The sequence below is a fragment of the Schistocerca nitens genome, chromosome 4, assembly GCF_023898315.1.
Source record: "Schistocerca nitens isolate TAMUIC-IGC-003100 chromosome 4, iqSchNite1.1, whole genome shotgun sequence".
NCBI lineage: Eukaryota > Metazoa > Arthropoda > Insecta > Orthoptera > Acrididae > Schistocerca > Schistocerca nitens.
The window spans coordinates 701107910-701122676 of NC_064617.1; the positions used below are offsets into that span (position 1 = coordinate 701107910).

Below are 14767 nucleotides of genomic sequence, written 5' to 3' on the forward strand. Positions count from 1 at the left end.
AAGTCTATTTTCAGACAACCACTTAATAATTCTTTGGAAAATATAATTTTGCAACTCTTCTTTTGCTTTGTCTGTAATGGGCTTTATAACACCAGTATCGTCTGTAAAAAGCACCAATTTTGCTTGTTGAATGTTAAGTGGTAGGTGACTCACATAGATCAGGAATAGAATTGGATCCAGAATTGAACCCTGTGGGACTCTGGGACTCCATTTGTGATTCCCCCCAGTGATTAAAATGTGGTACCTTTTCGACACTGTCTTTATCTCCAGCACAAACTTTTCATTTCTGTTTGTTAAGTATCATTCAAAGCAGCTGTCCATAAAGCCATAACTCCATTAAACTAGAGTTTTTCAAAGAATGTTACGTGATCTAACAATCGCGCAACTTAGAAAGGTCACAAAAATACTAACCGGCGATATATTATTATTTGAGAATTAGTTTATGAGTGATTGTACAAACAGCATTCTCGGTCGTGTAACCCTTCTGGAGTCACAAACTGTGATACGCTAAATAAATTTTTCCACTGTTGAGTACATTACTTTTCTGACTGTTTTGGAACAACAGGTCAGTAAGGAAGTTGGACGGTAACTGTTTATGTGTGTCTTGTCACCTTACTTATGAAGTGATTTAACACTGCACATTTTAAACTGTCTGGAAAACTTCCTTGTGCCAGTGGTGCATTGCGTATATCACGAAGGATGTTACTTATTAAGTTGGAACAACTTTTCATAATTCTGACTGAAATTCCATAACTCCAAATGAACTTTAGGTTTTTAAATTTTTTTCAAATGCAGTAATTTCAGTGAAAGAAGTTGACGCTACTTCCAATTCCTTATTGTTAAATGTACTTGCAACTTGTGAATTATGATTCACAGCATCGTCATTTAGTGTAATTATAGTGGAATCTTGTATACTGACTGGCTGTCTCGCCTCCTATTTGAGAATGTCCCATATAGTTTTAATCTTATTATCTGCATTATTTATTTCTGTCGGGATGTGCGTACTTCTGGACATTTTAATGACTCTCCTTAAAATGTTATAGTAGTTTTTGTAGTATGCAATTCATGTCAGATATTGACTTACTCCGGACTTTGTATAAATTTCCCTCTTCCTCTTACATGAGATTTTAATTCCCTTAGTTATCCACAGCTTACTTGTTTTTTTTTTTGTTTTTTTTATGGGTCTTCTGGATACTTTTTTTTAGAAAAGCAACTTTCAAGTTTAACCACATTCTGTCGGTCTTCTGTTGTATCGTATCTTATTTTGATGTTAACTTTGGCATAATTTTCTTTTTTTTTGTCCATTTTTTTATCCATAAGCCAAATTCTGGTATAATCAAAGCGGAATAGCTGACAACAGTCAGCAAAAAACAGCAATCTAATTTCGGTATTATCGAGCAAATTGTTGTTTTTTTTATTATTGATACATCGTCTTTATCATGGCCCAATTTGTCTGCTTCACAGTGCTACCAAGGTTCGTGGAATCCTTTTCATCAGAACTGAGATTTATATCCACGTGAATGTTTCGATAGTTCCTTAAGAAGGCCACCATTCTCCCCCCAGTTTTTTCGGTCGAATCTAACCACTGCATCGTTAATGAACCTGCCTCGAATAGACATTTAGTGTAACCTTCTTTCCATCCACCTCTCAATCCTGTGCGGAGCAGGATTCCTCCAACTACTGCGGTAGACGTGTAGGACACTTGGTTTCTTTGTACAATGAGTTTCTTGACGGTAACATGTCAGCTGACATTCACGCGGCGACTTAGTCAACATTCGCCTCCCACATTAGTGTCGCAGAGAGATCTGCAAATTACATGATGGCTTATCTCAATGGCGTCATTGGTAGCTCGCGATACATTTACACTGCAGAGCCAAGCCAACATACCATTACCTTCTCCACTTACGAAATTCTCTCTGGGTCCCACACTTGTCGACAAAGTCAGTGCCCAGTATCCTTTGCTACCCACATAAATTATTTCATTCAAGAGTGACAACACTCTGCGAAATGTATGCAATATTCAGTCATTGCCCCTATACAGGGTATGACCACATTACTAGAGCACTTTGTGAGATTTATGTCATGGACCACGCTCTGTAGAGTGGAGGTGGAGGCAACACTGTGTAAACGTTCGTCTCGAGGAACAGTAAACGGCCGTGTAGAGTATGAGAACCTGGGCGTACTGGAGAAATAATTGTCAACCCCAGGAGAAATCACGCCAACACCGCGTAACAACACTTCTGGCTTTGAAAATGGCCTCAGTTCGACAAGGAAAAAGAGTCTACTTCTTCAGATATGGTAGGCCCACCTGAAGCTATTCACTAATGTTTGGCTTATCTGCAGCCTCCCAAATAGTCCCAAACATTTCCTATGGCATTAACAGCGCGTAATTTAGCGGGGCAGTAGAGATGGATAGTGCCTTAGTGTTGGTCAAAGGGGGAACGTATGTGTGTAGCCCCTTGAATGGGGCTGTTGTCATCGAGGAAGACGGGAGTGTTCACAGGACACTCATCCTGCAGATATACAAGAAAGGGGCGCATGTGGTCACTGGCTATGCTGAAACAACATCCCGGTCCATGTTCACGGTAATACGAATGAATGGGTCCAGATAATAGTATCAACAACACCCACAAAATATCAGAGAACCACCTCCAGTCTGAACTACACCCTCCACACGCACTGGGTTACACATCTGACTGGGCCATCGGCGCATTCGACGCTTAGCATCATTTGAAAAGATTCTAAATCGCATCTTGCCGCACCACACCATAACCCGTCAGTCCACACAGTTTCGAGAACGGATTAATAAAAAATGGACATAGGTTAAGATGATTATTATGGCTCAGGTGTTTTATATAGTCACCCCTCACTTGAGTACAGTGCACAAAATGTTCATACAAGCATGTGAATGTGTCAGAAAAGCCCTCCTTTGAGACGTTGTACAGCCCGTGCATCACGTTAGTTAGAATGTCAATTGGTCTTTTATATGAATTTCTGCACTTCGTCGTTTTGTGATAGGTTCGTACTGATAAAGCTAAGTCTCGTTCCCCATGACGACTTTTTACACAAGAGAATTGTCCATGTTTTGCATTTCAACCAAGTCGCTGCAGGCGTCCTCGCGTCGTTATTGTTGCTCGGGAGTCAAGGTGTGCAACACAAACTTTGCACACATTCATCTCTTCTTGAAAACATTCTGCAAAACGTCTTGAACACTTTATTTAGAGATGTTGTATCATTGCGATGTAACAATGCTGACATAAGTCCACTACATAACACTCCCTGCTCACAGCTGACTGGTTGAATGCACATCTGTTGTTTAAGCTGCCAACGCAGTTACCGCGCTGACGTTGTCTATATGCAAGGAATAAAATCAGTCTCGGAATGTTTTGAACAGACAGTGTAGTGCAGTTAGCTATTGTACAGTTTGTGTTGTTATGGGTATTGAAGATCTGTAGCTTTGTACCGGTATGATCAGTTATCTTTTACGAGGTACCAGACTCCAAACGTCCATTGTATGCAGCTCTCTTTACATTGTTCACTAGAGAACTTGCTCAAATGCACTTGTATTAAGGGGATGTTTACTATCTTTTGGTTCAAAAAATAGATTTTCTTTGCAATTGCATTTTTGGATCTATAAAAGTGTTTAGAATCCACCCCTGAATACGGAACGGAAATGTTTGTTATTCGCGGTTGAACAAAAAAATGCACCTGCCTGAAATCGGCCTTTTTCACGCACCAGTTTTTTTTATTTCGGAGTACGAGTTATTGTACCGGTGTTTGGGAGGAAACACACAAAATTCAAATGAAAGTTTGAACGCGTGTGTTTGGAAGTTAGCCCCCAAGCATTTGTATTCTGGTGCGAAGACTGTGGAGATTGCGACTTTTCTGGCAGTGAGCAGCTTCAACGAAGGGTATTCAGCAATTCTGAAGACCATGACAACGATGGACGTCGCCCTGGGACTCTATTCGACGCAGTTCGCCAAGCATTCGGACGACCACCGGATTCAAGCGGCCGAAAACCGCTTGTCACCTAGTTTATGGACCCGGAACAGCAGATTGAACGTACGTTGCATTATATTGCATGTATATGTAGTCAAAACTTCAAACGAGTTTTTCTCAAAATGACCTTTTTTTTTTTTTTTTATCGCGCGGTATGGTAACTTCAAATCTACTGAACCGATTGGCATGATTCTTTGTTTCCGACGAAGCTAACTAAATTGTCTATGAGTTGTACCAGTTTTATTCCGATCCATCAACTATAAATACTATTACTTTGCCGACGAAGTCGAAAATCAATGAAAAAACCGTATTTTTTTCAAACGACTGACATTTTGTTTCCTATGGTCTAAATAACTTAAGCGAGGTACAACTCCTAAATAATCTTATATACTTCGCTAACGTCAACTCAATTTTGATTTCAGACGAGCCGGCTGACCTGTGACACACCGCGCTTGGAGGTCTACTTCTAAATTTGTTTCGTTCCGACGGCACTTCCGCCTTGGCTCTTCGACATTTCCGGTCGAAAAAATTTCAATTTTTAGAGAAAATATCAATAAACATTTTGACCAAATTTGACACTGATATCTATAACATATCCCGAGAAAAATATTCTCAAAGAATATGCTTTTTTCGGGCCGAAGATAGTAAACCTCCCCTTAACTGACATCAATAGTTCCTGTAGGGTCTTGAACGATTGTCATTGACAGGGCATGGCACTCGCCTCTGATTCCTCCAGTCCCTATCGGTTGCAACCTTTTTACGACCACGGATCTCACGTCGTGTTACATAGCTGTGACACCATTCCTTGTAGACGCACCGGACAGTCGACGTTGATGGACCAACAAATCGGACAACTTCATTGACTTTGTTGTAACGGACGCTCCCGAACATCACAGATTCTATCCACCATTCTGTCAGGTCTGCACACAAACCCATCTTACTGCTCCAGTTCCACACAATCGACGGGCACCTACACACCATTTCACTATCATGATTTGCGTCGGCGGTGGATGGTCACCTGACCGCCTGTTACTAGTTCCTCATCTCAGAGAAGCGCTTGCAACCTCAATTATCTGCTGGATGTATTTCAATCTATGTCTTCCTCTACAGTTTTTGCCCTCTACAGCTCCCTCTAGTACCGTGGAAGTCAGGCCATGATGTCTTAACAGACGTCCTGTCATCGTGTCCCTACTTCTTGTCAGTGTTTTCCACATATTGGCTCAAATGGCTCTGAGCACTATGGGACTCAACTGCTCAGGTCATTAGTCCCCTAGAACTTAGAACTAGTTAAACTAACCTAAGGACATCACAAACATCCATGCCCGAGGCAGGATTCGAACCTGCGACCGTAGCGGTCTTGCGGTTCCAGACTGCAGCGCCTTTAACCGCACGGCCACTTCGGCCGGCTTTTCCACATATTACTTTTCTCTCCGATTCTGCGCAGAAGCTCCTCATTCCTTACCTTACCAGTCCACCTAATTTTCAACATTCGTCTTTAGCACCGTATCTCAAATGCTTCGATCCTCTTCTGTTCCGGTTTTGGTTCAAATGGCTCTAAGCACTATGGGACTTAACATCTGAGGTCATCAGTCCCCTAGAACTTAGAACTGCTTAAACCTAAATAACCCAAGGGCATCACACACACCCATGCCCGAGGCAGGATTCGAACCTGCGACCGCAGCGGTCCCGCGGTTCCGGACTGAAGCGCCTAGAACCGCTCGGCCACACGGCCGGCTGCTCCGGTTTTCCCACAGTCAATGTTTCACTACCATACAATGCTGCACCACCTACAACTCTTAAAATCGACCTGTCTGCTCTTTAAAGGCAGTGTGTTAGGTGAGCGTTTGATTAACAGCATAACATGTGGACGGCAGCGAGCCGCCAGTCTGTCCGCTATGCACTGTGTCCCGTGTAGAACGGCGGGCGCGCGCCCCGGGCTGTTGCAGAAGTGGCAGCTGGGCACGGTGTTCGTGCCGGACAGCCTGGGCTACCTGCTGGCCACCAGCCTGTGCGGCGAGCTGGCGCTGCGGGTGGGCCGCTGCCGCGTTGCGCTCGCCGCGCTCTTCCTGGTCGGCGTCTCCTGCGTCATGGTGAGTGCCACGCGGCCGACCGCGCAGCGCCACTGTGTTTAACAACTGAAAATGCTATATTCTTTTTTCTCTGTGAGGTTCTGGACGGATTAAATAAAAGGTTCCGAACGCTAGGTGTTTTCTTTGATTTAACGGAGGCTTTTGACTGTGTTGACCACAAAATATTACTGCAGAAGTTGGACCATTATGGAGTAAGGGTAGTAGCTTACAATTGGTTCGCCTCTTACTTTAAGAACAGAAAGCAGAAGGTAATGCTCCGCAATATTGAGAGTGGTAGTGATGTTCAGTCCCAATGGGGCACTGTTAAGTGGGGCGTTCCCCAAGGGCCGGTGCTGGGGCCACTGCTGTTTCTTATTTATATAAATGATATGCCTTCTAGTATTACAGGTGATTCAAAAATATTTCTGTTTGCTGATAACACCAGCTTGGTAGTGAAGGATCTTCTGTGTAATATTGAAACAGTATCAAATAACGTAGTTCATGAAATAAGTTCGTGGCTTGTGGAAAATAATTTGATGCTAAATCACAGTGAGACTCAGTTTTTACAGTTTCTAACTCACAATTCAACACGAACCGATATTTTGATCAGACAGAATGGGCATATTATAAGCGAGACGGAACAGTTCAAGTTCCTAGGCGTTCGGATAGATAGTAAGCTGTTATGGAAAGCTCATGTCCAGGATCTTGTTCAGAAACTAAATGCCGCTTTATTTACCATTACACAGTATCTGAAATAAGTGACAGTTCAACACGAAAAGTAGTCTACTTCGCATATTTTCAAACGCTTATGTCGTATGGTATTATTTTTTGGGTAATTCTTCTGATTCAAAAAGGGTATTTTTGGCTCAAAAACGGGCTGTTCGAGCTATATGTGGTGTAAATTCGAGAACCTCTTGTCGACCCCTATTCAGTAGTCTGGGAATTCTGACATTGCCCTCACAGTATATATTTTCTTTAATATCGTTTGTTGTTAGCAATATTAGCCTATTCCCAAGAGTTAGCAGCTTTCACTCAGTTAATACTAGGCACAAATCAAATCTGCATGTGGAATGCACTTCCTTGACTCTTGTGCAGAAAGGAGTGCAGTATTCTGCTGCATACATTTTCAATAAGCTACCACAAGAACTCAAAAATCTTACCAGTAGCCCAAACTCTTTTAAGTCTAAACTGAAGAGTTTCCTCATGGCTCACTGCTTGTATTCTGTCGAGGAGCTCCTGGAAGAGCTAAAAAATTAAGCAAATTCTAGTGTTACATTGTTGATTTTCTTTATTTAAACTTACGACTTGTCGCCTGAATACGTTTTTTTATATTTCTTTTTATCTGTTTCTACTATCGTGTTATAATTTCATGTATTGACTCGTTCCATGACCATGGAGACTTCTCCTTAGTTTGGTCCCACGGAACAATAAATAAATAAATAAAAAATAAAATAAATAAAAACCCCGCACCGTACAGCTAGCTGGTCTCTTCCTGGCACCCTCAGTTTGAGAGCGCAAATTGACACGCATGTAGCGCGTGTGGCGCGGCTCAGCGCAGTCCGCATTTCTGTAACTCAGCAGGGTCAGGTGCGACCGCGCAAACTGGGACGTCACGCGATGGTAACGCTAGACGCTCGTGCGACAGGTCTCGCGGCGTTGTGGTTGAGCCACACCGGCACCACCGGAGGGGTGAGGCGGGGAGCCGGAAAGCAGTCCCCACATATACTCCTTCAGGCAACCCGTATATGGCCACTGGCAGTGTTGCCTGTCCAAAAACTATTGTCTTATTGCTGAACTTTATTGTCAATTGAGTAGTGTTTCGTTTTTCGCCATTTAAGATCTCGATCTTTTTTCATTGAATCATTATATTTTTCAGTTATTTATATCTATATAGTTTTTTCTGTTTTAATTAGTTACTGTTTTTCTTTTATCAAGAACAATGCACAATTCAATTACTGGTAAGCTATTGCCGCTGAGATTATATCTTCTGCTTTCACAATGTCTTCAAATTGCAAGAATGGACAGACAATCCATCGCGAGGGTAGTGAAATAGGAGTGAAATAGGAAGAAGTATTACAAAATCACGCAATCAAGAAGTAAGGCCCGAAATTTTAATATTATGCAGTGAAACAAGGTAGTCTACGTGCTGCCTATGCTGCCATTTCTGTGCGAACCGATACAAAAATTCGAAAAGTGAACATTTCCATAGATCTATAGCCTTTCTGACCCTGCTAAAAGGCATAAAAGATCTGAAGTACACTACTGGTCGTTAAAATTGCTACACCGCGAAGATAACGTGTTACAGACGCGAAAGTTAACCGACAGGAAAAAGATGCTGTGATATGCAAATGATTAGCTTTTCAGAGCATTCTTACAAGGTTGGCGCCGGTGGCAACACCTACAACGTGCTCACATCGGGAAAGTTTCCAACCCATTTCTCATACACAAACAGCAGTTGACCGGCGTTGCCTGGTTAAACGTTGTTGTGATGCCTCGTGTAACGAGGAGAAATGCGTACCATCACGTTTCCGACTTTGATAAAGGTCGCATTGTAGCCTATTGCGATTGCGGTTTATCGTATCGCGACATCGCTGCTCGCGTTGGTCGAGATCCAATGACTGTTAGCAGAATATGGAATCGGTGGGTTTAGGAGGGTAATACGGAACGCCGTGCTGGATCCCAACGGCCTCGTATCACTAGCAGTCAAGATGACAGGCATCTTATCCGCATGGCTGCAACGGATCGTGCAGCCACGTCTCGATCCCTGAGTTAACAGAAGGGGACGTTTGCAAGACAACAACCATCTGCACGAACAGTTCGACGACGTTTGCAGAAGCATGGACTATCAGCTCGAAGACCATGGCTGCGGTTACCCTTGACGCTGCATCACAGACAGGAGCGCCTGCGATGGTGTACTCAACGACGAACCTGGTTGCACGAATGGCAAAACGTCATTTTTTCGGATGCATCCAGGTTCTGTTTACAGCACAATGATGGTCGCATCCGTCTTTGGCGACATCACGGTGGACGCATATTGAAAGCGTGTATTCGTCATCGCCATACTGGCGTATCACCCGGCGTGATGGTGTGGGGTGCCATTGGTTACACGTCTCGGTCACCTCTCGTTCGCATTGACGGCACTTTGAACAGTGGACGTTACATTTCAGATGTGTTACGACCCGTGGCTCTACCCTTCATTCGATCCCTGCGAAACCCTACATTTCAGCAGGATAATGCTCGACTGCATGTTGCAGGTCCTGTACGGGCCTTTCTGGATACAGAAAATGTTCTACTGATGCCCTGGCTGGTATATTCTCCAGATCTCTCACCAATTGAAAACGTCTGGTCAATGGTGGCCGAGCAACTGGCTCGTCACAATACGCCAGTCACTACTCTTGATGAACTGTGGTATCGTGTTGAAGCTGCATGGACAGCCAGCCGCACCTGTACACGCCATCCAAGCTCTGTTTGACTCAATGCCCAGGCGTATCAAGGCCGTTATTACGGCCAGAGGTGGTTGTTCTGGGTACTTATTTCTCGGGATCTATGCACCTAAACTGCGTGAAAATGTAATCACATGTCAGTTCTAGTATAATATATTTGTCCAATGAATACCCGTTTATCATCTGCATATCTTCTTGGTGTAGCAATTTTAATGGCCAGTAGTGTATATGAGTGACACTGTGATTACTTGGATATGAATGTAATAAGAGATTTTATAATGCAAACATCACAATTTCATTGTGTGGTGTCACCGCTAGACACCACACTTGCTAGGTGGTAACTTAAATCGGCCGCGGTCCTGTAGTACATGTCGGACCCGCGTGTCGCCACTGTGTATTCGCAAACGTAGCGCCACCACAGGGCAGGTCACAAGACACGGACTTGACCTCGCCCCAGTTGTACGGACGACATAGCTTGCGACCAGACCTACCAAGTCTTACTCTCATTTGCCGAGAGACAGATTAAATAGCCTTCAGCTAGTCCATCGCTACTACCTAGCAAGGCGCCATGTGTATCATTGCTAATTGCTTACTACTATGCAAGAGATGTATTTCAACAAGAACAAGACTACATTAAAGTTAAGTATATTAAAATCTCTCTTCTTTTCTTTATAGTTTTCATCCGGTCTCCTGTTTCAGAATTTACGCCCGTCTGCGTTAGTTTCGCGTGCACCTAGCCACTCATTGTGTCGAGACCTTAGGGAATCGACACAACAATATTTTGGCGCCGAGGAGTGGTGCCGCGCCCACGTTGCAGTCTTTGTGTTATACTTGCTCTAATTTGTTTGTGTCATGGCTTCGCCGCATTCTCCAGATGTACTGTCCGAATTTTTTCGCTTGCAGAATCAGCAGACGCAGGCGTTATTGGAAGCCCTTGGACAGCTCGTCCAGGGTCAACGTGCGCTGCAAACCGATGCGGCGGCAGCCGCTTCTTCGCTACCGCAGCCACACAACGCTGTCGCACCGCCATTTAGGCCCTTTGAGGCCACAACCGAAAGCTGGACTGAGTGGGCCGATCAGTTCAACTTCCACCTCACTGCTTATGGAATTCAAGGTAAAGAGCGGCAGCCGTTTTTGCTTTCTTGTGTCGGTGTGTCTACCTACCGTGTGATAGTGAAATTGTTTCCCCGACGCGACGTAGCAACTCTGTCCTACGAAGAAATTTTGTCTGCTTTAGATGCCTATTTCAAAGAAACAGTTAATGTAGTTGCAAAACGGTATACGTTTTTTCGTACAAAACGTACCGCCGGTCAGACTAATAGGGAGTGGGTAGCAACTTTGCAAGGACTTACTAGAGACTGCGCGTTTGCCTGTGAATGTGGCCTCCCATATTCAGATACTATGGTGCGTGATGCAATTGCACAAAACGTTTCTGATGTTCGCATAAGGGAACAGATTTTGAAACTAGTTAATCCCTCCCTGCAACAAGTGATAGACATATTGGACAGGCAAGACACACTTGACTTTGCTCAGGCATCATTTGAAATTTCGCCAGCAGTGTGTCACATTAATCGGCCCGCCGGGCCCGCTGCACGGGACGCTAAGCGGCCCTCGCGCCCGACTTCGCAGCGGCCGCCTAGCTTGCAACCACGTGCGCCGCGTAAGCAAGCAACTGCAGTGAAATCTTGCCCGCGGTGTGCAACTAGACATTCGCGTGAAAATTGCCCGTCACGCCAAGCTATTTGCTTTTACTGTCAAAAGAAAGGACATGTACAAAGTGTTTGCCAGAAAAAGTTCAGATCAGACAATCACACAAATTCCAGGCCCTTTGCTTCGCGCCGGAATCGCACCCAGGACAATCAGGCTCGTGGACCTTCGCCCATGGACATCCATGTAGTACATTCCCACCCGTCCAGTGACACTTTAGCTAACAGTGACTGTGTTCGTCCCACCCAAAGTGTGCGTCGACGTCGCCGGAAATCCCGTAAAGTTGCAAGTGCTTCTGGACCTGTATCAGTTCAAATTGCACGAGACAGTCGCTCTTGTCGTCAACAAGACAATAAACTTTTTGTGGACTTAGACTTTGCAGGAAAAGTGATCCCATTCCAGCTCGATACCGGAGCTGCTGTTTCATTGCTCAATCACGACACGTACAAACAACTGGGCGCCCCGCCATTGCGTGCCGCAAATGTTACGTTAACTAGTTACTCAGGACAGCATATACCTGTGTTAGGACAGTGCAGCCTTCTTGCCACATACAAGGGACAGACAAACCTTGTGTCATTTTATGTTCTTCGTTCCTCTAGTGCAGTGAACTTGTTTGGTTTAGATTTGTTTCAATTGTTTAATATGTCTATTGTAAATCAGGTCCTATCTGTGAATCAGACCGTGCCTTCCGCCAGCGTTTCTAGTCTTTGTGAAGAATTTGCAGACATTTTTGCTCCGGGCCTTGGTTGCGCTAAGAACTATGAAGCGCATTTGGAACTGAAAGATAACGCGCAACCAAAATTTTTCAGAGCGCGCACTGTTCCCCACGCATTGCGTGATGAGGTCGCAAGAACATTAGCCGAATTAGAATCTCCAGGTGTCATTGAACGTGTGCAGGCTTCTCTCTGGGCCTCACCCTTAGTCATTTTGCCAAAACCTTCCGGAAAACTGAGACTTTGCGTGGACTTCAAGGCAACTGTGAATCCACAACTTGTGACTGCTACTTTTCCTTTGCCCCGCCCGGAAGATCTTTTTGACAAACTGTGCCCGGGAAAATATTTTTCAAAATTGGACCTAGCAGATGCGTACTTGCAGATACCTGTGGACGAAGAATCCCAGCGCGTCTTAGTGGTTAACACGCATCTTGGCTTGTATCGCTTCAAAAGACTGCCATTCGGGTGTGCATCCGCCCCTGCTTTGTTTCAGCAATATTTACAAACTATTTGTGCGTCGGTCCCTACAGCTGCGAACTATCTGGACGATATTGTAATCTCAGGAAAGACAGAAGCAGAACATTTGCAAAATCTCCGAACATTATTTCAGGTATTGCGTCAGAATGGTCTTCGCTTGAGGAAGGACAAATGTGTGTTTTTTGCTCGTGACTTACCGTACCTGGGGCATGTCATAAATGCCCAAGGTATACATCCGAGTCCAGAGCACCTTCGTGCCATTCAGGACTTGCCGTCACCGCAGAACTTAAAACAGCTACAGAGTGTGCTGGGTAAGGTAAATTATTATCACCGATTTGTGCGCAATGCTTCTTCCATTTCAGCTCCGCTTCATCGCTTACGCCGTAAAGGTGTTCCGTTCGTCTGGACGACGGAATGCGAACGCGCCTTTCGCCAGTTGAAATCGGCGTTACTTTCCAATACTTGCCTTACGCCATTCGATCCCCGAAAACCCCTTTTGTTGATGGTTGATGCATCGGATTTCGGGATCGGTGCGGTGCTTGCGCACAAAGATGGTTCGCATGATCGCCCTATTGCCTTTGCGTCAAAATTGCTCTCATCTGCGCAAAGAAATTATTCACAAATAGAGAAAGAAGCTTTAGCTCTCGTGTTTGGTGTTACCAAGTTCCATGACTTCTTGTATGGTCGTCACTTTACAATCATCACGGACCACAAGCCTTTGACATCACTTTTTCATCCGAACAAGACTGTACCTCCACGTACAGCGCAGAAATTCATTCGCTGGTCACTTTTTCTCTCGCAGTACCGCTACGATATCTTGTATCGGTCCACTGCTAAGCACGGCAACGCTGATGCGTTGTCCCGTTTGCCTGTTGCTGAGGATAATGCATTCGATTCTTCCGAACTTGCTTGCATGTTCATTGATTCGGAAGCCGATGACGTGGTCGCATCGTTTCCGATTGATTTTCGTCGTGTAGCTACTGCCACAGCTGCTGACCCTGTCCTTGCTCCCGTTTTGCGTTTTGTTGCTACGCAATGGCCCTTGTCAAAGTCACGGATCGAGGATCCTTTGGTTCGCCGTTTTTTTGCTCACAAGGAGAGACTATTTGTCCGACGTGGTGTTTTGTTGTTGCGTTCCGATAATGATCAATCCCGAGTCGTGGTCCCACGTTCGTTACAGTCCTCTGTCTTACGGCTTCTTCACCAAGGACATTGGGGTATAGTGCGAACGAAACAACTTGCTCGACAGCACTGTACTTGGTTCGGCATCGATGCTGCGATTACGAATATGTGCTCCTCTTGCGTGGCGTGTGCCGAACAACAATCCGCACCGCCGCGGAAATTCTTTGCTTGGCCGAAAGCCACTTCCCCTTGGCAACGCTTGCACATCGATTTTGCTGGTCCGTTCTGGACTGCTCGATGGTTGGTTGTGGTCGATGCTTTCAGTAATTTTCCTTTTGTTGTCCGGATGTCTTCCACGACGTCTTCTGCCACAATCCAAGCCTTGTCTGCTATCTTTTGCATTGAGGGTCTTCCGCAGACTATTGTTTCCGACAATGGCCCACAATTCATGTCCGCAGAATTTCAGTCGTTCTGCAAGGCCAATGGTATTCAACATCTGACATCCGCGCCGTTTTCGCCTCAGTCAAACGGTGCCGCTGAACGATTGGTCCGGACTTTCAAGTCGCAGATGTTGAAGTTGAAAGAGTCGCATTCTCGGGAGGACGCTTTGTTGCTCTTTTTGTCCTCATATCGCTCTCAGCCCCGCGATGGTCGCTCGCCGGCTGAGTTGCTCCATGGTCGTCCTCATCGAACTCTGATGTCTTTGCTGCATCCGCCACATCAGGTTCCTGTGCAGCGGCAGTCTCCTGCTTTTGCTCCTGGCGACGTTGTCTATTATCGCAACTATCGCGGTTCACAGCGTTGGCTCGCAGGGCGCATTCTTCGCTGCCTCGGCCGCGCGATGTATTTGGTTTTGGGGGCCTCTGGTGAGGTGCGTCGGCATCTCAATCAGCTGCGCCTCTGTCGTCGCCTGGGTTCTGCCGCTCCCCGTCTGCTTTCAGCGACGGAGCCGTCCGGTCAGCGCCTTGGGGACCCATCTACTGGCTCGCCTCATCCCCAGGTGTTACCGACGATGCCTTCCATTTTGCCTCATGGCGTCGCGCCGCCGCAGCCGCCGCCGGCGCCGCCAGCAGCGGACGCTTCGCTGCAGCCGCCACGCGCCTCCCTGGGTCACGCGCCGCCGCTTGCTTCCCGTGACCAGCCGTCCTCCGCCATGGACCTCTTGCCCGCTCCGGACCAGATGTCGTCTTCGCCCGTCGGGTGCTCCGACCACATGGAGGTCGACCCCGCGGCTCCT

General features: G+C 45.7%; 1 protein-coding gene across 1 annotated transcript in view; it reads left to right on the plus strand.

The window, feature by feature from the left end:
- The window catches only part of LOC126252513 (synaptic vesicular amine transporter-like), a 119848-nt gene that overhangs the window by 82137 nt on the left and 22944 nt on the right, over positions 1 to 14767 (plus strand). Inside the window, exon 8 of the mRNA XM_049953409.1 lies at positions 5946 to 6089. Coding sequence (XP_049809366.1) covers positions 5946 to 6089 — 144 coding nt within the window. The remainder of the gene's footprint in view (positions 1 to 5945; positions 6090 to 14767) is intronic.